General features: G+C 35.1%; 1 protein-coding gene across 8 annotated transcripts in view; it reads right to left on the bottom strand.

Annotated features, from left to right (window-relative positions):
• Window positions 1–1,251: 1,251 nt before the first annotated feature.
• The window catches only part of CCSER2 (coiled-coil serine rich protein 2), a 194,025-nt gene continuing 169,575 nt past the window's right edge, over window positions 1,252–25,701 (bottom strand). For 5 of the 8 annotated variants that reach the window (XM_027062456.2, XM_053207373.1, XM_015067086.3 and 2 more), the window contains one exon: window positions 1,252–6,021. In XM_027062456.2, coding sequence (XP_026918257.1) covers window positions 5,203–6,021 — 819 coding nt within the window. In that variant the 3' untranslated portion in view covers window positions 1,252–5,202. Of the gene's footprint in view, window positions 6,022–12,498; window positions 12,539–18,437; window positions 18,571–25,701 lie in introns of all 8 variants that reach the window. The other 3 variants (XM_027062459.2, XM_027062458.2, XM_027062460.2) reach the window with 3 other exon arrangements.

Genomic DNA, 25,701 nt, shown 5'->3' with positions numbered 1-25,701 from the left:
AGGTCTAAAAGGGAAGGTGACTTAGGACAGTTGAGAAGTCTCAAAATTAAACCCTGACTAATGACCTAAGAAAGAAAAGGCAGAGACTTTAATAATATCCGACATGGCTAAAGAATTCTTGAATCGTATCAGATTGTAAAAGGGAAATGAAGGCACGTAACCAATAATTTATACAGAAGCAAAGATGAGAATAGTAAAAGGCAGTTAAAGCCCAGAATGGAATGAAATGAGATGAAAAGGAGTTTTACTGTTATGTTCTAAACATGATGATGAAAAGGGCATTCTTAACAGGATGGCATGATGTTGAAACCACCCGCGGCTCCTTAAACTCCATGAGGCAGGGACCATGTCATGTGTTTTTCATCTCAGTACACCCAGCAGCTAGCACAGTGAGTCACATCCATAAGACATCCACAAAAATTACTTAAGCCCCATTAACAGAAGTCTGTATCAACCTATACTTGTCTTTTCTGTGGGAAACAAAAAAGATTTTCAGAATAGAAAATACGAATGAACACGAGAGACAAATGAAATGACTACACTTGATTACAGACTAAAGAAAAATTTGGACTCAAGTCTAAGAAAATAACTTGCTATTAACGAGGGCCTTAAAACTGATACAGATGTCTTAAGAGATGGTAAATGCCATTATCAAATTTAGTAGTAATGAAATTCCCTTCATTCTTTTTCCAGCATTTATATAACCATTTTGGATTAATAATCAGTGTCGACTTTTTATATCCTATTATATAATGACTATCACAGACTGTTAAATTGGAAAATAAATTATAAATGCCCTGTTCCTTTTTGTCCTAAAAACTATGTACAATTTCATGAAATGCTTTGTTGCTTCAAGCTATTTTGTATAGGTGTTAAAAAAATAATTAAAATTACAATGTCTTCCTCTTGTAGGCAGCATTCTCACTCAGGGTGCTAATATTTTTTAAGTAAAAATTATCCATTATTGCAATATTTTCCTAAGATAAATCAGACATCTGATTAAAATGGAAACTGATATATCCGATCATTTACAGAGTCTGTGGTAACACTCAACTATTTATTGTTCAACTCCTACTCAACCAGGGCTCGGAGTGTGATGTGAGTGTAGAGGGGAGTATTGTGAAATGACACAGAGTTTGAAAAAAAAAAAAAAAACAAAACCAAAAGAACAGCATTTTGGATCTCTGTGCAAAAAAAGATATCTGAGACAAAGTACACTATGAAAGGCAGTGTTGAGAAGGACAAGAAAGATTTTATAATTATGAACTTTATTTTTATTTACTATGCCAACATTTTCAGGAAAGAGACTTTACATCCAGTTTTTATAATTCATTTTACAAGCAAATTCTAATATACAGTATTTACTCTGAAATTTGTTTTTAAAATCAATGGGAAAAACAATACTGCAGATATTCAAGACTGTGATGTTTTTGTTTTTAGTTAGCAATGACTTAGACTTTAAATTCTTAGGGTCAGTATTATCTTGTTATGGTGATGCTCTAACAAGGAGAAAGTGGATAGCTTTTCCCCAAGACAGTTAAAATATATGACGTATCTTTAATTAATAGCATAGTTGTAGATTGGCGCCCACCATTAGAATCATTCATCCAAACGTATCCTTTCAAACTGCTGCAGCAGAAAAATTGAAGGGAGGTGTGGAAGGAATATTAGAAAATATAATAATTCAAGCATCAGAATTAAGAAAAATAGCAATGCCATCATCCTCAAGGAAAAACATCAGGTATTTGTATTACAGCTATAATTAATTTTCAAATGTGTGCATTAGCATGCAAACATAACCACCCGAACTAATTTATAAACACGAAAACTATTGTGTAAGATGAAAAGTAAACTGAACTATGCTGCAGTCTTACTGAATTTCATTGTAGACCTAGTTGGTGACTCCAAATTACATCTTCAGTGCCCCAGAGACCAGGAAACCATCATGACAACTCTGCTCAGAACTGAAAAGTGCACTTCTGTGTCTGTAACAACCATCTGTGTTACAGGAAGACACAGAGGTGACAGCTATGGGTTGGGTGTTCTCTTTGATGTACTGAGTAAAATACTTAAGGGTACCATGAAACATTCAAAGAACTTAGTGCTTTAATGAGTAAAGTGACATGCTGAGGATATAATTCTGTGAAAGGCTGTACTTCAAACAGCAACAATTATAGAGAAATTCATTTCAACAAAGAAAGCCACGCCCAATAGGAGGCATTTCGATATTTCAGGCACAACTCCAAGCAATTAAGCTCATTTAAAGTGCAAATCTGATACTTTCTCTCATTATTCAGATTTTTACTTGTTAAAATACTTAGTAAGTTCCCTAACATCTATATAAATACAATGAACAGTAGTCTATATGCCTGAAAATATTGCACAAATTAAAATGAGACTCCAAAAGAAAAATGCTAGAGGGTCTCAGTTATTAGAAACATTCTAAATGATATAACTATATAATCCTTTGTTTAATGCCTTAAAATCATCTGCACCTGTACTGATTAACTCCTTAGGCTAAGCTTTCTCTAAAGAATTTGATATGCATCCCATCAACAGCCAAATGTCTAATTCTACATGCTCTATTTTCTCTTTCACAAATGTGAAACTTAACCAACCCCCATAAAACTTTTCCTTTAGGATTTACAACTCATATACTGCAGCCATCTTCACCAAAATCGTAAGAACTCAGAGAAAAAGTAATCTGAGTTCCCACGGAGGAGGATTTGGCACAGAGCTGACTTAGAGAAGCACTAAACAGAGATCAAGCCAAATCTGAGAATGATCCCTGATTATTCAGGTGAGTTACATCCTCACCTCATTTCTGACTTAACATTTACCAATAAGGAGCAGTTTTTAAAGAAATATTCATGCAGTTTTTAAAAGAAAACTGCAGGCAAAACTTGTTTTGTACAAGCATCCTAGATGTTTTTCCTCTTAAATCTATTATGCTTCATAATGATATTGATGAGCCAAGACTGAGGCTCAACACAAGTTCAGAGAAACTGATAAACGGATGGATTAATTTTTATGTATATTCATCAGAGAGAAAAAATAGAGCAGGAAAAAGACTGGAATTAACAAATTGCAGGAGTCAACACTTTTATGTAACAAAGATATTTCCCTCAGACTAGGGGGTTAAAAATAAAGTGAAAGTTTTAAACTTTCCCCTTAAAGATAAAGGCCTACTTGTAAATGTTTCACAAGAGTCTACACCAACTTCTAAATAAACCAAAACCAATTCCTCAGTGTTTTACTTTAGAAAAATATAGTGTAATAACATCCTATTTGCAATATACGAGATCAGTTTTCTTTCTCCTTCAAGATAAAACACCACATGTACCTACTTACAGCTGTCAGCCATTGCTTCTTGTCTCTGTGAACAAAGAGCTTTGCTGATACCTCTAAGTACTTTACACTAACAATCTGGACTATGTGAAAACCTTCCTGAACTTTAGTGCTTCTCTGACAGAAGTGCTGTCAAAGGCTGCTCACCTGTTACCAAGTTCAAGAATGGTTTTTGTATCCAGTGAACGGCAAATTCACTTGAATGGTCCTCTGATAGGTAAATGACAGTTAACAGCTCGTGTGAAATTTCCACTAAAGCACTTGCTGTTGTTTTTCGTAAAAAGGGCAATTTCACCAGTGTATGTTTTTTTAACAAAGTCCCCAGAACTTTGAGTGACTTTTTGATCATAATGCCTTGAGATACATTTTTGGTCAGCTGATCACAACAAAAATTGACTTTGTAAAAGTCTATCCGTCTGAAAGACATTAATTCTAATTAAAGCAGCAATAGGTGAACAGCCTAAAGATGACATGATTTGGGAGAACAGAGGGCAAATTTACTGAGCCATTTGACGAGTAGCCCGCAGCATGATTAGGTTAGTGCATATGGTCCCTTGGCGGTTCCACAGCTACCTTCCTAGAACATTAAAAAAGCTTTTAACACCTTTTAGTAAAACACAGTGTCCCCTCTCCAATTCCATTTTTCATCCCAAATCTACTTTTCAAGAAACTGCCACTCAAACATGCCAACATAAAAGGGAAACCTGGAAAGCTCAGGAAAAACAACAACAACAACAACAACAACAACAAAACTATTAAGAATTCCAGCTTTCTCAAGATAGTCTTACTTAAGTTTATAATTACTCTCAAAATATTTTAACTGTTTTGTTATAGAAAATAGTTTCAATCCCTATCTGTGGTGTATTTATATCTCATCAAAGGTTTGTGCAAACATTTCAAGTCCATTATTCCAGTCTTCAGATAATAGCAGAAAGTCAATAAATATAATTATTATAATAAAGACTTAATTTAAAATATAGACTGTGGAACCTTAAATCAGCTATCATGGATCCATAACCCTATAGGATTCAAAACTGAATTACCAGCAAAACTCTCTAGCACCAACACATGTTACAAAATGAATGTCTTTAGGTATAGGCTTCAAGATGTAACCCAAGCTTTCCAAAATTTACGAGTAGCAAAAACAAACACAAATGGTGTGTATGTGTGTATATGTAAAACAAGATGCTAATGCAAAATATAATTGATTTTTACAGCATATGAAACGTTTTTAACCAGGGGAATTTGGTAAATAAATAAATAATGAGACTAGCTGGCTGATCCTAGCAAGGAAAAATAAAACTTACATAGACTTTCCATTAAAAGCCTGATCTCTTTTATTCATCACAAAGCTTTTGCATAGACCTTTTGAATATACAAATCACTGGCCAGAATTTTACTTACAGACTACCATCTTCAGTTATCACTGTATCATTAGTTAAAACAGTAACCATATTCACAAGAGGGACAAATGAAAAAGGGTGAGGCTCCGAGAACCACAATTAATACAGACCTTGGAAGGACTAAATGAACAAAGCACATTTCTTGCCTGCTAAGTGGAATATTATGAACTTTCTGATGTGCAGAGGGATAGATAACATGATTAGAGCCTTCTGTAGGCCTCTGAAATGGGTAAGCAAACTTTTGTGTTTACCTGAGACAAATATGCTCAAATGCTGTGTACTTCAACCAGGACATAAAATGGAAGAGCCAAACTATTAGAAACTTCCACGTTTTAATTTTTTAAGATTTGCAAGCTTTCAATGGAACCTCCATCATAGTAGCAAATTACATGTAAAGCTATTACAGAACAGATTGTTTTTAAAAACAAATTGGCAGGTGATGGCTATGCACTTAATGTATCTTTGGTTTAGGAAGACGGGAATATCGGTTAGAGGCCAAACAATCCCCAGAATTCAAACTGCCATTCAGATTCTGCATGATTTCTTTTCTTCTTGTTAGTGGCCTTGGGATGCTTGTCTTGGCCTGGAAGTTTTGAGGCTCTGGTTGGGAGTTGCTTATTTGTTTTTGTCTAAAAGAGCAGGAAGGGGGGCGGAGCCTAGATGCTTTTGGATTTGAATTACTTGCAAGATTTGTTTGACTTGATGTTGGCTGCAATTTTGATGAATTGCATGGTGTGATTATTGGTGACTTTTTACAAGTGGGAGTTCTACTTGAAGATGATTCAGAAACTGGAGGAGGTACCAAAGAATTTGAGATGGACGGCTTAAAAAGCGGTAAGGACTTGGGCTGGGATGTGTAGCCCTCCAGTGAAGACTGATTTCTTCCAACTCTTATAGCCTGGTCTACTGTACTTGACTGGGGAAGTGTCTGAAGAGAAGTGGGTACAAATTGCATGTCACTAATTTGATTATTGGTCGAATGATAAGGCTCTTGAGCATTCATGGTCATGTTCAAGTCTGCTTCAGAAGGTGTAATCTTAGCCACATCCTCAGTGAACTGTGGGCTTGACGAAAAAGGCCGGTCTTCCAGACTATAGTTGTTTTCTTGTTGTAAGCCATGTGTAAAGCTTTCATCCAGATGTGCAACAACCTGATGTATGCCCTGGCTTGTGCATTCACTGTGGGCCTCGATATGTTGCGGCTTTATTAGTTTTCCCTGGGCGTGGTCTGTGGGTCTGGGAAGGCTGCTGGAAGGCTGTAGTACTTGAGGCTATTAAAAGTAAAAACAACATTAAGCAACAATTCAATTTACAAATGCCACCCAGAATTAACAGAAGTTCCAATTAGACTGTGTTGATACTTATGTTTTAATATGAGAAGTATGTGGGTTTTTTAAATTGAAAAATAAATTGCAATATTCAAGTGAATTCATGAGACACATACAAGAGTGATAATGCAAACAAAAAATGATACAGGCAGTCAACACTAAACAAGATTTGAAGTCAAACAGGGGTAAAGAAAAATCTTAAAGTATGTATTTGTTACAGAAAAAAGATTCCTGCCTTGATTCATTAGTATTTAAAACTTTATATGTAAGATAGCTCAACAGAATGATTTCTATAGCACTTTGTGATTATAGTCTATACAAATCAGAGGAAACATGTAACTTTTATTACTTTTGGGAAGAGCCTACTGGTCATGTCCTATTACAGGGGAGGTTATCATCAATGTATAAACACGATACACATATAACTTTCTATTAACTGATGTAGGCTGAAAATGAAAAAAAATTTGCCAAAGGGCTATGAAACATATTTAAAGGATCAGTTTTTACAAATAAAATAACTTTTTTTTTTAACTGCACTAATCCACGAATAAATCTACATAGTATGTCTAATTTCTCTGACAGAGCAGGGAAATCTATTTATACTGCATCATTTGTGTTTGGTCACTTTCTTCACATCCCTGACCAGTACTGGATGGTGGCTGCCAGGGCCAGCAGTCAGGTAGATCATGGCAGGGTTACAGATGACTGAGAACAAAGTTCAATGACAAGTAGAGGGACGGTTGGCCAGGATGATATATGGCCAACTTTCTACTTAAAAAAGTAGTAAAACCAAGACGACTACCCAAAATTCATAGAGAACATGTTACATTAATCTCTTATTTTAGAATGTTTAAAACAAATAAGTCATCTCAGTTTCTGCTTCAAGCTAAATGCCCTAGACTTTAAGGTCACTGGGCATTTTCACAATAAATGACCACAGAGATGACAACTGTCCTTCTAGAAGGAAAGTACTAAAATCACCAGGTAATTACAATCAATTCAACAGACTCTCTTTGGGATTCCCTAGAAAAAAATGACCATGCCAAAGTGATCATACATTTTAAAAAGATTAGTAAAAATATAGAGGACCACATTAAGCAAACAAAAATCTACCGAAAGGGAAAAAAAGCAACCAAAGAAAGGTGCAGCATCAAATGGTTGATGGAAATGGGATGTGCCTTCCCTTTTCACTTCTTTTGACCTTCAAAAATATCAAAAGATATTTTCATCTTGAGTTAAAAATCTTAAAGCAACTTAAGACCTTTGAAAACTTAAATTTAAATTTAAAAATTTTAAAATGACTTTAAATATGCCTTTTGCTAGTAAGAAAAAAAGATATAACATATGAGATCAGCTCAAAGCATAAAAAAGTATGATTTCCTAAACATAAACTTGTATTTAAGATAACCAAACCTCCTGAAAAGGGGCCCTGTAAACTGTAGATAATTACTCATTTGCTCTATTCTGATTATAGTAGGTTCCCTTATCCACAGGAATATATTCCAAGACCCCCAGTGGACGCCTGAAACCGAAGATAGTAACGAACCCTATATTTTCTATGATTTTCCCTAGACGTACATACCTATGATAAAGTTTAATTTGTAAGTCAGACACAGTAAGAGATTAACAACAATAATAAAAGAGAACAATTATAACAATTACTTTGGTAAAAGTTATGTAGATGTGGTCTCTCTCTCAAAATACCTTATTGTACTGTGTTCACCCTTCTTGTGATGTGAGATAAAATGCCTACGTAATGAAATGAAGTGAGATGAATGATATTGGGATTGTGACATAGCATTAGACTACTATCCTCTAATAATACATCAAAAAGGACAATCATCTGCTTCCAGATGGCAGCCAACAGCAGGTAACTGAACATACAGGAAGCAAAACCATGGATGAGGAGGGACTACTGTACTTTTATTACCCAACTGACTACTGCTTATCAGAGAACTAAATGGAAGTAGAGCAGGAAGATGTGCTGCTTATATTAAATGCAATAAAGCTCCATACAAAATATTAAAGAATTAGAAATAATCAGGCTTTTAAGAATAATAAAATTTTGAGTCTTCTGAGAGGAATTAGATTGAACAATTACATAAAAGGTACCTATCACTTAATTTACAGTGAATAAACTAGTGGTTTCCAAATGCTTTATAAACAGATTTGTATTTTTATTCAAAGTTCATTTTAGTGGTGTGGTCTAGTTTCCCTATCCCCAAATAAATGTCTTGTTTTATTATTTATTTGAAAACTAGTTTGGAAATCAATTCTACTACCATAATAAAAAAGTCTCTCTCGAAGATGTGACTACAGCGAGGACCAAGGAAATGACTTGCTCCTAAATGTGGAAGATTGTGTAGAACTGGTTACCCACTAAACTGTCACTAATTACCTACTGCTGAGTTAAACAAGCTGCCTCTTAACCTCAAGCAAACAGAGCAGAGATGTATTCTGACATTTATTGCCGGCAGCACAACTTCCCCCAAATTCTAAACACTCAGTGGTATAACATAAAGGCAAGATGTTAACAATTCATCCTGCCCACATTCATTACTGCTTCTATGCCCTCAGACATCTTTAGAATGAATTCTAAATATTAAAAAAAATCCCATATTCTAATGGATAATAGGACTAAATAAATAGGAACATCAAAGACCATTCTTTTTTTTAATGTCTGTGATATATCATACATTGTACTAGGTATAGAAAAATACGGAGCTGAATACAATGCTGTTCCTATTGTTGAGAGACCTGGTGAGGGAGATAGGTAAACAAATGATGGGGCGCCTGGGTGGCTCAGTTGGTTAAGCATCCAACTTCAGCTCAGGTCATTATCCCAAGGCTTGTGGGTTTGGGCCCCGTGTCGGGCTCTGTGCTGATAGCTTGGAGCCTGGAGCCTGCTTCGGTTTCTGTGTCTCCCTCTCTCTCTGCCCCTCCCTCACTCACACTCTGTCTCTCTCTCCCTCAAGAATAAATGAACATTAAAAAATAAATAAACAAATGATGAGACCATGCCTCAAGCATAACAACATAGGAGAACAAAAGAAAAAAATATGCCTGATTATAGGGGTCATAGAATCCAAGAATCACAAACATCTCAAATGAATTTTACAAAGAGTAAGAGTTTGCCAAGTAGACAAGAAGGGAAGAATATTCAGGGTGGAGCGCCAGTACATGCTAAGCACAGAAGCAAAAAAAGAACATGGTATGTTCTAGTAACTTAAAATTGTTAGACTGAATTTGGAAAGCGCAGTGCTGGTGGGAAAGCCACAGGCAAGGGCCAGCTCATGAAGAAACTCATGTCAGGCTGTGGTTCCGACTTTATGCAACAGGTGATGGGAAACACTGATAAATTTTAAACAGAGGAATAGTAAGATACAATGTTTATTTTACAATGTCACTTTGGTGGAATTAGTGGGGAACATACAGAAGGACTGACTGTAAGCAGAACAGCCAGGTAGTATGCTACTGCTAATAGCCCAGGTGATAAACTATAAGGGTCTAAAATTAATATACTGAAAGCAAAACTGGAAAAAATTTAAAGAGATTTTAAAGGTGGCCAGGTAAGCAGCTGTTTGGAAAAAAATTAAGATGAGTTCCAGGTTTCTGGCTTTGGCGATACATGATGAGGTACTACTAATCTGTATACAAAAAATAAAAACAAATAAATAAATAAAATGCCTCTGGGGAAGTTGCCCACCAGCCCATTCATTTCGTAGCTTCAGCAACCCAAAACTCAGAGGGCAGCCTTCACGAAACTCCCTGTAGTCACAAATAAGTAGAGCTTTTAGTACTTCATCCTTGCAACTTACAGAATGGTTGGTTACTGAAGCTTCAAAATGTGGAACCATCCCCAGACTTAAAGAGCTAGGTGCTTCTAACTAGACTCAGCAACTTCAAGTCTTACTTTAGTTAGATACATCTAACTTGGCATACCATCCTGAGAATTCTCAGAAGCAACGGTTACAGGTATCAAGGTCAAGAGTGCCAGAGGCACTACTAGATAACTACAAGGGATTGACAGTATCTTCAATGATCATCTTAAATGTTTAATTTGGGCTGCTTACAAAGATAACCAGAGATATGAGCTCCTTACAGGCAAGTAACCATGCTTTATTTGTTGTTGTTGCAGTTGGTATCCCTAGTACTTGGCACATAGTATGGATTAAATATATATTTTCTAGATAAATTAATAAATAAATATTAGGAAGTGATATATTCCAGAACTGCTTCTTTGGTAATAAATAATCAAAATAGTTCCCTATTAGGTCAATGATACAGCACTAATAACCAAATAAACACAAGTTTAAAAAAAAACACTGATGAAAAAGAAATCACAGAACAGAAAAAAAAATGTTTTCCCTAAACGAACATAATGGCTAATGTTTAGAAGGACAGCAGGAAGAATTACAAGTTAATAGGAACTCAGCACGTCCCATAATGACCTACCAGCTAAGCCACAAGTATTTTTTACTTGTATATTTCTGAATGAAGTAAGTACGGAAAACTGTCTTAACAAGCATTACATTATCTTCCATTTCTAATCCTAATAATTAAACATGATTATACTTATAAAAACACCTAGCACAGGACCGCCTACCACATCAAAAGTGCTCAAAGAAATATCACCTATGATTATTAAAAGGTGTGAGAATGATGAATTCAAGCTATGGATCTTTTGTTAATGGGTTTTGGGGGAAAAAAGGCAAGTTTTTATAGCAGCACAATAAACTAGTTGCTATAGAATAAGAGGTTTCTAGGCTTCAAATAAATATTTTGGTAATGTCAGTTATATCTAAGTGTGTTAAATCCATAGCAGGCATATCTGATATGACACAGAAGTCAAGTTCCTTAAGTGCCTTCCTGAAGGTAAAATAGAGCTAGGAGATACAAGGCACTTTAAAGTATAGAAAGAATAGGGGCGCCTGGGTGGCTCAGTAGGTTGGGCGGCTGACTTTGGCTCAGGTCATGATCTCATGGCTTGGGAGTTTGAGCCCCATGTCGGGCTTTGTGTGACAGCTCGGAGCCTGGAGACTGTTACAGATTCTGTGTCTCCCTTGCTCTCTGCCCTTCCCCCGCTCACACTCTGTCTCTCTCTCTCAAAAATAAACAAACATTAAAAATTAAAAAAAAAAAAGTCTAGAAAGAATTTATATACAGCTATACGGAGGACCTAGTACAACGCAATACTGAGTCATTTAGCTTTTGGAGTCAGACTGATCTAGGTTTGAGTTTCTGCCTCCATCACTTACTATCGGTGAGATATTGGATAAATTATCTTACTATTCTGAGATGGAATTTCATAATTTATACAATGAGGATAATAATGGATTTTACACTTCATTGAATTATTGTAAATAATAAATGATAACAAGCATACAAAGTGCTTAGTATAGTGGTTGACACATTACAAATACCTGAGAAATGCTATATTCTGGGCTATGAGAGAACAGTTTCCCTTCTTTCCAGGGATAAATAATCAAACACTAAGTTTGCATGCATGATCTCTACTTATCACAAGACCATCAGTGGAAAGTACAGTCTTATTTTTGTAGATGAGTAAACTGAGGTTAAAAGAAATTAAGTGACACTGAAATTCACACATTTTAGCAAATGGCCAAGCCAGAATTTGAACCGAGGAAATTTAAAATGTAGCACTAAAACTGTATTATTCTGTTATTTGTGTAATTCCAATGAGTTCACAAACTTTCAGAATATGTGGTATAGCCAGAAGATTATTTAAAAAGTAGCCAGAAGTTTATTTTAAAAACTTTATAGGCAAATTCAATACCGACATTCAGATACTAACTTTCCTGGGTAATGCCCTACTTTCTTTCTTAACTGATCTATCCTACACAGGAGACGTCTCAGACACCAAACTCAAGCCACACTATGTAGCAGTATTTTTGGAAAAAAGTGGTTGCAAGTGACCTACTGGTGGAAATAAACTGAATAAAAGGAAAGGCAAATTAGCATTCATCACAGAGAAAAAACTTCACCTTCACTGTTTCATACCATTTCAAAGATTTCTAGCATTAGCATAAGAAAAAATACTCCTATCAGTTTCTGTAAACATTTTGTGCTAGAGTTACCAACGATAAGATGGCAGCTAGAAACATCAAGTCCTGACTGAGAAAAATATGTCCAAGTGTTATAAGGTAGAAAGCAGGAAGTGTTCTAAAGTGTAACAATGCATAGCAGACACAGGAATTACCTAAAATTATTTTCTTGTTACATACAAGTTTATTATTACTAAATACATTTTAAAGAATAAAAGGAAGATGGAAATGGACCCATCTGTAACATGCCTGTATTTTCATGCAGGCTCTGACATGCATCATGCAAACTGGAAAAAACAAAAACAAGAGTGACTATGAGGAAGGTGGTAGGAAAAAATCTGAAATTGTACTGTACCACGCTTTGTCAGAGAAGTAATGGACTAACTTCTCAACTCCTTGCCAATGGCATAATGGGAGAGCAGAGACAAGAAAAAGACAGGACAATGGTGTCAGAGACCACACATAACACCAAGGAATTGCCATGACTGGGTATAGCAGCCAACAGTATTTGCTTTGCTTTTGTTGTGTTTTCCTAGGCAGTATTATTTTACTTAGTATATTTGTATAAAATAAAAACATTTTTAATAAATTTATACTTTCTTGCTAAAGAGGTTTGCAAGTTAATGTAAATATTCATAACCACATAACAATATTATGTAAAACTTCTCACACTTAAAAGGAATCATTTGAAGAATCTTACCAGTTAAAATACAGATAGAATTTTGATACAACTTAATATTCATACTCCGTAGATCTAAAATGGTTCAGCCACATGTATCCCTTACAAAGCAAGTAGAAATTATTTCTTTAATAGTTTCAGAGTCTTGCACATTGTAAACTAAATACAATTCAATACAATTCAAAAACTAATGTTTTTAACTTTTATTACTGTTGCTACATTAAAGACCAGTGCAAGTATAACCTGATCTTCATGTCTTAAATGTGATGTTCTAAATTAATAAGCAAGGTCTCCACACATCACTATAAAGATGGAAGACATGACCGGATTCCTAGCCTAACATAACTAGATTCAAAGAATTCTGTTCTATAATTCACATGAAACTTTCGAAAGTTTCTTGGGAACCAGGAATGCTCTTATTCATAACTCTAGATCTCATAATGGTGCCTCTAGATCTCAGAGAATTTAGAGTAGATAAGTGATTAATAAATAGAAATTATATATAAACAAATTCTGAGATAAGGAGTTCCATAGCTTTTGGAAGTTGATCAGTGAACTTCTTTAAAAACTATGAAACTGATTATTGACTTAAGTAAGCATTTACTACACAGGCACATTCAATTTGAGATGCTTAATTTTCCTGGGTCTTTATCTCTAAGACACAGAACCTATTAGCATTTACCTCTGGGATTCAGAGTTCAGAAAATAAAACTAAACATCATAATAGTACAAGTCCATTGGTGTGACCAGTAAGCATGGTATATTTATCCAGAGTAAGATACTGCAGGCATTATGATACAACAAATATGACTAACAAAACAATCCCACAATCTACAGAGCAGGTTGTTTTAAAAAGCTTATACAGAAAACAGCGATTGCTGGGTTTCTTCATATGGGAAAGTTCCCAGAGAAACTAGTTTATGGGACAGCCTCCTGGACCATGAGTTTGATGCACATTTCTAGTCAATTAACCAAAGACTAAACAGCACTTGAAAATAAATAAACAGCACTTGAAATTAGCTGCAAAAAAGGACAGAGTGCCATATTCTATTTGTTCAGTTTTTACTGAGTTACTCTAGTTACCAATTCACTGAAAAATATTTTATTTTTATGAAAAGTCACTCCCAGAGCTAATTTCTCATTAAAGCACTGAAGCTAATGCTGCACTTACATATAAAATTGATGATAGTCACGTGGTAGAGCCAGATTGAGCCATGTTAATGTATACCCTATGAACACGTTTAGCAATTCAACAATATACATCAAGTGTTTCTAGAAAGTGCACACACCCTTTGTTTAAGTAACACCCTTCCAGTAATCTACCTAAGAGAGATGATGATACTGATCTATACACAGAATAAACTGCACTGTAAGAATATATTTCATAGGGAAAATTGGAAACAACATCAATGCTCAATAATATTAATTAAAATGATTAGTCATTAATTAAATTAATATTAATGAAAATTATAGTATATCCACATAATGTATTATCATGTATCCATTAAAATGATGTTTTCAAGAAATACTTACTATATGAAAAATGTTCATGTAATGATGCTATGTGAAAAAAAGCAAAACCAAAAATTGGGAGGAAAATGAGAATATTATATGTTCTAAGAGAAAGTACTATTTCATACAACTTTTATCTGAATTTTAAATACACACACGTGTGTTGGGTTGTAAATACATAATTTCATTTAGTAAATATATACTGGGGTTGTTGATATAAAATGAATTTGTAAGTGTCATTTGTCAAAAAGGTTTGTGAAATATCCTCTGAGGGTTATAAAAGGAAGAAGAGGAGGAGGATATAAGACAATGTAATCATCATTATTAATGTTATTCTGGGCAGAATATAGTTAGTTATTATACTATAAATTTAGAAATCAGGCAATACTAACACTACATCAAGAAACTGCTGAGCTATGAAGACACATGTATATAAACTTATGTTATTTTTGTTATTTAAAATCAAATTTTGCCTCATCTAAGTTACTGCACATGGAAGGTTAGGTCGATAAGATTTGTAAATTCTTTCAAGCCAAGATATTAAAGAGCTAATTCAACAGTCTTTTTAGGCATGACAATAAATAGACATTATTTCAAAACATACTTCTTGAAAAGTCAAGTATTCCTAAAAGCATATGCTCTGGCAAGAAGTGCTACTTGAGATTACCATTAAGGCTTTTTACTCACTAAAAGCAATTTTTTAAATCAAATTTTCCTACTATGAGGTGGGTTATATATCATTTTAATTTTACACAATTGGCAATTAAAAAGACGAAACCAGTATTAGTTAAAATATTTGGACAAAAGCTGAATGAAGTTAAGACAATAAGAAGACCCCTTCTATGTCTAAGTGTAGATATCTTCTACTAACCCAGAGAAAAATTTAATTTGAAATTGGAAGAGAAGCATCATCCAGTTGAGATTAGTAATATACTCAAAAAAAGAAATATAAGTCAAAATTTCCTGAGAAAGAAAATATATATATATATGTGTGTGTATGTACACACACACACACACACACACACACACACACACACACACATACACACCAGGATTTTCTTAGACTTATCCTTAAATTCAGCAAGAACATCCTTGGCCAATGCAGCTCTCTGGAGTCACCAGAGCTAAACATTCCCTGTAAACATTAATTATTTCACTCTCCACATATCCAGAACAGGCTATCTCATTATGCTGGAAGGTCTACTATTCTTAATTAAAAACAAAAAGAAAACCAGATTGTCCTTCCTGAGACTAACAGCCAAGCTTGCCTTGCTTCTGCGTTTAGAAAAAAAGGCAGTTTACTTATACTGATGCTCAAGAGGGCCTTGGAAAGAACTTACTAATGAAAGAGATTATAATAAAGGAGAACTCTCTCAACTATCTACCATCACTTACAGAATTAGTCTCTTCAAAAATCAGCCCTAGGAATCATATACTGACTGACACAGAGACAAACATTATTTCAATAAATATAAGTTTAGTGAAGGAAGGGGGAGATCTATTCCAAAACCTGATAAAAACCACTGTATTCCATACCCTTCTCCTTTTCTATATTAAAAAAAGAATTTAATATTCTAAAATTTCTTAAAAAATTTTAAATTCTGTATTTTATCATTTATAATTTACATAATTCTATATTTCATATTCTACAGAAATTCTATACTTTAAAGACATTTAAAATACTCTTAAAATTTTAAATTAATAATATTTTACTAATAAGCTGCTTTAGTTTTCAGAGGAAATCCAAAACAGTGTAGTAGTTTAGAACATATTTTTCCTCTAAAGGAACCTTCCCAGCTCAGTAAGAAATATCAAAAAGCCATGAACAAGTCCTCTAATTATTACTTTCCACAAATAGGGTCTTACAAGTCTCAATGATCAAGTTTCAGGGCCAGTTCTCTTAGCTATTACCCAAAAAAAAACCTCCAATATTGGTGTATTATCCTCTAGGTGGCTACCCAAAACTTTCTTCTTACTAATTTGAAGATGCAGAGAAAGAAGGTTTGATCTAGAAAAGGCACAAAGACAGAATTTTGATAGTGTTGATAGACAGTGCTGCTTCATAGTCAGAAAATAAAAGGTAGCTTTTGACCCAAGAGGAAAGGAAGAAGCATTTGAAAATGGAGGACTAATAAATGACTCAACAGAGGCACAAGAAAATTCTAAAGCTATACAAGTAAGAAACTAGTGAAATGAGTGTTTCTGAGAAACATGTTTTGAAAACAAATGTAAACCTCTGTTTGCAATACAGAATAATTAACCTTAAATTTCAATTCCGTATCATAGCTAGTTGAAGGGAAGGAGAATGAGGGAGAAAAATGGTGGGAGGAAAGGAGAAGAACTACAAGGGGTTAAATTCAAGGCAGAAATGTTAATCTGAGATAAATCTGTCAAACCATGCAATTTACTGGCTGCAGGCCAAAAAATATATTATCATGTTATAGTTGCCATTTGAAATTCAGGTTCGTTTACTAGCATTTTAATGTAATTTCTTATGTGCTAGTGGTATCAAAATAGAGGAGAGAGGAAAGGAAAGTACTTAAAGAGAAGAAAAAGGAGGGCTACAGAGGTGGTGGGAGATGGAAAAGGAGGAAGATGAGGAGGAGGAAAAATCCCTTTTCTTGGTGCTTCAATTAAACAAATTAACTTGGTAATAAATAATTTGATATAAAAGCCTATTTTTCTTTATGCTCATTTTAATTTTTATTTATTTATTTTTTTAAGTATGCTCCACGCCAGCACGGAGCCCAAGGCAGGGCTGGAACTCACAACCCTGGGACCAAGAACGAGATCAAGAGTTGCACACTCAACCCACTGAGCCACCCACAAGTTCCAATCCTATTTTTCTTTAAAACAGAAAGCACAGGGGCGCCTGGGTGGTTCAGTCAGTTAAGCTTCCGACTTCGGCTCAGGTCATGATCTCACGGTTCATGGGTTCGAGCCCACATTGGGCTCTGTGCTGACAGCTCAGATCCTGGACCCTGCTTCAGATAATGTGTCTCCCTCTGTCTCTGCCCTTCCCCTGTTCACGCTCTGTCTCTCGAAAGTAAATAAATGTAAAAAAAAATTAAAAAGAAATAAGTAAAATAAAACAGAAAACACAGAAGGGAGGGCGATGTTAATAGCCAAAAAATAAGCTTCAAACTTTGCCTCAAATTCATGCTGATACCTCATAATTTTCCAAATTCCCATAAATGAATTTTTATTTGAATAAATCACATTTCCTAATTTTAACTGCTTAAAATTTCTCCCTTTTGGACCTTTCATACTTCACATGGATAAAGATAATTTATAAAAAAATTGATGTGAATCAAAAATCAGGGCAAATCCATGGAGAAGGCATAAAAGTGACTGATTGACAATATTAATATCTCTTTTTCATTAATATTAGCTTTTTTTGGGTGACTTTTCAAAAAAGATAAAATATAACCAACTTACCAGGTGTACTTAAGTACATAATATAACATAAACACTGTTTAGGAAAGCAGATTTAATGTAAACAAAAATTTTCTTAAGTCAATTACTAAATCATTAGAAATGTTAGTAAATCATGCATATTCAAAAGCCATTTTCTTCTGTACTGTAAAGCAATTGGATGAATTATAAAACCATATTAGTTGTTAAAAAATACCCTTGAAGAATGATTAAAAAGACTTCTTTTAGATGACAGTGAAATGCAATCAAAGTTTTTTGATTAGGAAATATTTAAAGAAATGTGCAATGGTCTAGTAAGCCTGCTCCCTCAATAGTATGCATCTGGCCATATCACTGTAGGAACTGTGTACTTTTTTTTTTTTTAACATAACTAGATTAAAAAAATTGTTATTCATATATCTCAAGGTCACTAAAAAGAAAATACATTAAAGGCAGATGCATGTCAGCAGGTCTGGGTCACTGGCAATAGGTTTAAACAGTATTAGAATGAAATTAACTTCAGGTAGTTTTCCTAAGGCTCTAAGTAGATGTCTATTCACATGCAGTCAAAGGAAGAGTTAATTAAGAGAAGAGAGCCCAGGGAGTGCTGATTTAGCACATGCCTGCAGGTCACTCTGGACAGGAGAGAGGGTGCTGGGGAAGGGATAGGTCATGCAGAAGGGCAATACCATGAAGGGGAAGCCAGAGCAGGATAGGAGTGAGAGACACAGACTCACTCTGTCTGCGGTGCGGCGGAACAGTCCGTGGGATCCCCTGGAAGGAGCCCTGCCAAGGAGAGAAGGAGGGAGCAGAATACCCACCCTGTGCAGAGAGAGATGGGGTGGGGAGGTATAATAAAAAAGGGAACCGAAAAATAGAGAAACCAAAGTCATACTTTAAAAAAAAAAATAACAATAGTGTTAATAAGAAGACAGATTTCATTTTTTTAAATATAGGTAGTTCAAATGATTAAAATACATCATAATTGAAAATTAGGTATTTTTCATATATTAAAAAATTATTTCCCCCTAATATTTATAGTTAACACATAAGAAATAAAAAATATATATTCTTCCTGGTATACATTACATTTATCATTATAGCTTTTTTTACAACAGCAGATTCCAGTCTTTTGCAAAATTTGAAAGCATTTAAAAGGGGAGATACACTTTTAAGTATTAAACACAGAAATTGCATCAATTATATAAGTCAGGCAGCAAAAAAAACTATCATACAAAAAATGTTTACTTCTTTTAAATCATAGGTTTTCAGAAGATTAACAGGTAAAAATAAAGAACACTGGTTGAAGATAGCAGAACCAACACAGCATTAAAAAGACTGAGAATGTTTTGAGAGTGAGTGCTGTCAAGAATGTGACATACAGGCCACAGGTTAAACATGCATGCTTTTTTTTTTTTTAATTTATTTTTTAAAATTTACATTCCAGTTAGTTATCATATAGTGCAACAATGATTTCAGGAGAGGATTCCTTGAAGCCCCTTACCCATTTAGCCCATCCCCCCCTCCCACAACCCCTCCAGCAACCCTCTGTTTGTTCTCCATATTTAAGAGTCTCTTCTGTTTTGTCCCCCTCCCTGTTTTTATATTATTTTTGCTCCCCTTCCCTTATGTTCATCTGTTTTCCATCTTAAAGTCCTCATATAAGTGAAGTCATATGATATTTGTCTTTCTCTGACTAATTTCGCTTAGCATAATACCCTCTAGTTCCATCCACATAGTTACAAATGGCAAGATTTCATTCTTTTTGATTGCCTAGTAATACTCCATTGTATATATATATATATATATATATGTATATATATATATATATATATATATATGCCATATCTTCTTTATCCATTCATCCATCGATGGACATTTGGGCTCTTTCCGTACTTTGGCTATTGTTGATAGTGCTGCTATAAACATGGGGGTGCATGTGTCCCTTCAAAACAGCATACCTGTATTCCTTGGATAAATACCTAGTAGTGCAATTGCTGGGTTGTAGGGTAGTTCTATTTTTAATTTTTTCAGGAACCTCCATACTGTTTTCTAGAGTGCAGGCATGCTTTTTAAAATGAATAATTTATGGCTTCTTAGATTTACTTAATAACAGATTATCAGAATTGGAATACACCTGCAATGGCATTTACTTCAGTCTCCTCACTTGGGTCATCAAGCAAGAAAAAATGTATTCAATGTCCCACAAATAGGACAAAATTGGGTCTCAGGTCTATTCCTGGCCTCCTCACCAACTGAAATACATCCACAAATAAAACTATTAAAACACTAACAAATCATCAAGGAAAATGAGCTGTAAATCATACCCAGTTCAATTTGCAAAAGAAAGTATGCATAATTTTTAGACCAATTAATTGGACAGAGAAATAATTTATTAGAAGATTACTAACATAGTTTATTGGTGTTTACAGTTTTCATAAACACTAGTCCAAATAAATTTTTCCCACTTGTTTATCAATATTTCTTGGCTCAGTTCAATATAATCAGGTATTCCTTTAAATTTAAGAGTAATCGTAGCTACACTGCTCATATAAAACAAAAACAAAATGATCCACTTTCTATGTTAATGAAGAGGAAAAACAGCTCCAAAGAACCACATGGAATTAATGATCTTTAGAATATCCTAGTTAAATAAGATCCTAACCTTTTGAAATTATCTTTTCCCCACTAACTTGGCCATAGATGTTCGCAAAAATAGCTTACAAAATATTTAATAGGGTGATGATCCCCAGTGCTCTCCAAAAATATTACCTGATACAATTCTATTTTGCTGTTTCAGAAATGTTTTGGTTCAAAACCTTTAGACAAAACAAGTCCTCAACCAAGAAGGGACATGCACTTTTCCTATGAGTATCACCAAGGCCAGCCACTGCTCTGGGTAAAGACACTTTCAGATAGGGATTTTGTATATAAGCTAAACTAGCAGTCAGGGATTCCTTTTCAAAGAAATAAATTCTCTCTGGAGTTCTGTGAATATAGTACTAACTGGGAGCCAGGGGAACTGTGTTTTTCTTTGGATCTTCCATAAGTCCTGCAACCTTGAAAAAGTCACTGATTTTTCTGAGCCTCAGTTTCATCATTTGTAAGATGAAAGACTGGAATGTGCTATAGAATGAATTGTTCCCCCAAAATTTGATGGTGAGATGTATTTCCCCAGTGTGACGGTATTTGGAGGTAGTGACTTTGGGAGGTGACTAAGGCATGGGGGTGGAACCCTCATGAATGGAATTAGTGCCCTTATTAAAAAAAACAACAGCAGCAGCAACAACAACACAGAAAGCTCCCTAATCCCATCTACCATGAGAAGACATGATGAGATGACTGTCTATTATGAAGGCCCTCACCAGAAACTGAATCTGCCAGTGTCTTTGATCCTCGGCCTCTCAGCCCCCAAATCCATGGGAGATGGATTTCTATTGTTTATAAGCCACCCAATCTATGGTATTCTGTTATAGCTTCCCAAGCAGACTAAGACAGAATAGTTTATCTCTAAGAAACTTCTCACTTTTAGTTCTTATCAGTTACTCACATACCTGTCCTAATCCCTACTCCAGTCATTTTTATCCTTTAATTGTATAATTCTACATATATGGCATTTGAAACAACTTTGTATCAAATGGTCTCTCATGATAATTCATTATTTCTTTGAAATACTTTTAGTGTAAGTATCTGTCATGATACCTAAAAATCTGACAGGAGTTTTTTGGTTTTTTGTTTTTCATTTTTTAATGTTTCTTTATTTTTTGAGAGAGAGAGACAGACAGAGCATGAGCCAGGGAAAGGCACAGAGAGAGGGAGACACAGAATCCAAAGTAAGCTCCAGGCTCTTAGCTGTTATGACAGTACAGTGCCCCATGAGGGGCTTGATCCATGGACCATGAGATCATGAACTAAGCCCAAGTCAGAAGCTTAAATGACTGAGCCACCCCGGCACCCCAAACCTGGCAGGAGTTTTAAAGGATGTTAAATGTCCTACCTTCTTTACCTGGCACACAGCAGGCTCTTAATAACTATTTATGGATTTAAACTGCATTAAATGAAGTTACTGTATTTACCTAGAGATGAAGCTATAATATTAGGCCTGAATGCATATTACAAGCACCTAAGAATCTTAGAAATAAAACTGATGACACCCATCTTCACTCACCCAAGAGAAACAAACCATCATCCGTGGGACAGGTTTGAGCATGAGAGGGAAAGAGAGACAACCTTGTGAAATAAACACATAAATAGCTCTGCCTGCTACTGCCAAGGGGCACCCATTTAATAAACTGTTTGAACAGTTGTCATTTGAGTTTATGACTAGAAAGCAAAAAATATTACTCATTTTACTTACTTCACTTTTCCACTTTTCCACCTCCATCTGCCCAATTCCTATCCAGCCTTCCGAGCCCATTTCAAACCCATTCTCTAGAAGCTTTTCCGGATTCTACCTAGATTAACTATGATCACTCTTGTTTATAAACACCCACATCATTTGGTGGTACTTGTCTCAGGGAATTTTTCTTCTGCTTTTCATTATATTGATTTGAATATTTCTATTATTCTTCTATTAAATATAAGCATCTTGAGAGTAATAATAGCTTTCTTACTTTCCTTGGTGTCAATCATAGCTTCATTAAGAGATGTTCACAGAAAAAGCAAGAGTGGCTATATTAATATCAAATAAAGGAAGATTCAGAGAAAACTTCCAGGCATAAAAAATTACCTTACAAAATGATAAAAGGGTCAATCTACCAAAAAGACATAGTGATCCTAAATGTATATGCACCAAACTACAGAACTGTGTAACACACGAAACAAAAACTGACAGAACTGAATGGCCAAATCCACAATTACAGCTGGAGAATCTAACACCCCTCTTTTAATAATTGATAAAACAACTAGACAATAAAATCAACAGTGATACCAAGGACTCAAGGACATCATCAACAATCAGGATCTAATCAATGTTTATAGAATACTCCATCCAGCAACAGCAAAATATGCATTCTTTTTAAGAGTCCATAGATCACTTACCACCTTTACCAGTCTAGGCGATAAAACAAACCACGACAACTAAAAGAAAAACTGCACAAAAGGTGTTTTTTTAATATAAAGGGGACATTTAAAAAAAAAGTTTATTAATATATTTATTTAGAGAGAAAGAGCATGAAAGTGAGTGGAGGAGGAGCAGAGAGAGAGAGAGAGAGAGAGAGAGAGAGAGAGAGAGAGAGAATCTCAAGCAGGCTCCATGCTATCAGTGCCAGCACAGAACCTGTCATGGAGCTCGAACCCATGAACCATGAGATCATGACCTGAGCTGAAATCAAGAGTCAGATGCTTAAGTGACTGATCAACCCAGGTGTCCCACACAGAATGTGTGTGTGTTTTAAAGGAATGAAGTTCTTTGTTTTTCAAAGTTTATATACTCATTTTCAGAGAGACAGAGAGAGAAAGACTGAGAGACAGAGAAAAAATGGAGAAGGGGCAGAAAGAGAGGGAGGAGAGAATCCTAAGCAGGCTCCATGCTCAGCATGGAGCCCAACGTGGGGCTCAATCCCACCACCCTGGGATCGTGACCTAAGCTGAAATCAAGAGTCAGATGCTTAACTGATTGAGTCACCCAGGCGCCTCCAGAATGTGTTTTTGACCACCATGGAATCAAATTAGAAATCCAAAACAGAATAATGACAGAAAAATTTCCGAACACTTGGTTACTCAACAATTCATGGATTAAAGAAATCTCAAAGGAAATTAAACACACATGCGTGCGCACATGCACACACACTGAATACAAAAGAAACACATACTGAAAGTTGTGGAACACAGCTAAAGTAGTGACAGAAAAAAGAAAAAAAAACCCACAAATCAACGAGCTGAACTGCACCTTAAGAAACTTGGGGAAAAAAAACCCCAAAATAAACCAAAAATGAGTAGAAAGAAGGGGGCGCCTGGGCGGCTCAGTCGGTTAAGCGTCCGACTTCAGCTCCAGTCACGATCTCGCGGTCCATGAGTTCGAGCCCCGCGTGGGGCTCTGGGCTAATGGCTCAGAGCCTGGAGCCTGCTTCGGATTCTGTGTTTCCCTCTCTTTCTGCCCCTCCCCCGTTCATGCTCTGTCTCTCTCTGTCTCAAAAATAAATAAACGTTAAAAAAAAAAAAGAAAAAAATGAATAGAAAGAAGGATACAATGAAGAGCAGAAACTACTGAAACTGAACACAGAAAAGCAGAGGTAATCAAAGAGATAAAAAGTTGGTTCTTTGAAAAGTTCAACAAAATTGACAGATCACTGCAAATGATAAAGAATATCAAAGAGAAGACTTAAATTAACAAAATTAGGAATGAAACAGGGTATCAATACAGATCCTCCAGCCATTAAAAAGACGGCAAGACAATACTATGAACAACTTTATAGTCATAAATTTGACAAAAGAAGATATGGATGAATTCATCAAAACCACAAACTATGAAAACTCATCTGAGTTGAAAGAAATCACTTGAATAGGTCTATAACAATTAAAAAACTCCCCCAGGGGCACCTGGGTGGCTCAGTCAGTTGAGCGTTTGTTCGACTCTTGATCTCACCTTAGGTCATGATCTGACAGCTTGTGATATCGAGCCTGCTTGGGATTCTCTCTCTCCCTCTCTGCCCCTTCCCGGCTCATGCTCTTTCTCTCTCTCTCTCTCTCAAAATAAATAATAAATAAACTTAAACCCTGCCCCCCCGCAAAAGAAATCTCCAGGCCTAGGTGGTTCACTGGAGAATTCCACTAAGTGTTTAAACAATTAATACCAATTCTACACAATCTCTTCCAGAAAACAGAACTAGAGGAAAAAATACTTTCCCACTCATTTATGAGGCTAGAATTACCCTAAAACAAAGCCAGACAAAGATAGTACACCCCCACCCCAAAACAACAATTACTCCTCACAAATATAAATGTAAACAATCCTTAATACCAGTGAATAATTCAGAAATACATAAAAGAATTATATACCATGACTAAATGGGGTTTAGGTCCACAAGATTGATTCAAAAACAATGAATGCAATCAGTAGGCTAAAGCAAAAAACAAAACAAAACAACAAAACATATGTTCGTATATATTAGTATAGCAAAAGCATTTAACAAAATCAACACACATTCATGATGAAAACTCTCAGCAAACGAAGAATAGAAAGGAAGTTCCTCAACTAGCATCTTTCAAATATCTATAGCTAACATTCATTTAACGGTGAAAGACTGAATGCTTTTCCCCGTAAATCAGGAACATGGCAAGAATGCCCACCTTCATAATTCTTATTCAACTTACTACTGGAAGTTCTAACCAGTGGCATAATGCAAGCAAAGAAAAGATATATAGATCAAAAAGTAAAAACGCTGTTCATATTTGCAGATGACAGGATAGTCCATGTAGAAAATCCAGATCTACAGGAAAAACTCCCAGAACTTGTGGGTTTAATAAGTTCATAGGATACAAGATCCATATACAAAAATCAATTGTATTTCTAAATACCAGCAATGAACACATGAAACTTAAATTTAAAAGACAATGCCATTTATAATAACTCAAATTGATGAAATACATAATAAATCTAAGCATATGATGAACTTGTATTCTAAAAACTAGAAAATGTTGGTTAAAGAAATAAAAAATGATTTAAATTAATGGAGAGCTATACCTTATTCATGGATGGGAAGACTCAACATATATTAAAGATGTTAACTCCAAAATTATATTTAAGTATAACGCATTTTCTGTCAAAATCCTGGCAAGAATTTTTGTAGATAAATACACGCTAATTCTAAAATTATGTGGAAAAGCAAATAAATTAGAATATATAAACGATTATGAAAAAGAAAAAGTAGGAGGAATCACTCAAGACTTTTTATATAGTTACAGCAATCAAGACAGTGAGGTATTGGTGGAGGGGTAGATACATAGATAAAT

The sequence above is a fragment of the Acinonyx jubatus genome, chromosome D2 (genome assembly GCF_027475565.1).
Source record: "Acinonyx jubatus isolate Ajub_Pintada_27869175 chromosome D2, VMU_Ajub_asm_v1.0, whole genome shotgun sequence".
Classification (NCBI taxonomy): Eukaryota; Metazoa; Chordata; class Mammalia; order Carnivora; family Felidae; genus Acinonyx; species Acinonyx jubatus.
The sequence above is the reverse complement of the archived record's forward strand: the minus strand, read 5'-3'. Positions and strand labels throughout refer to the sequence as shown.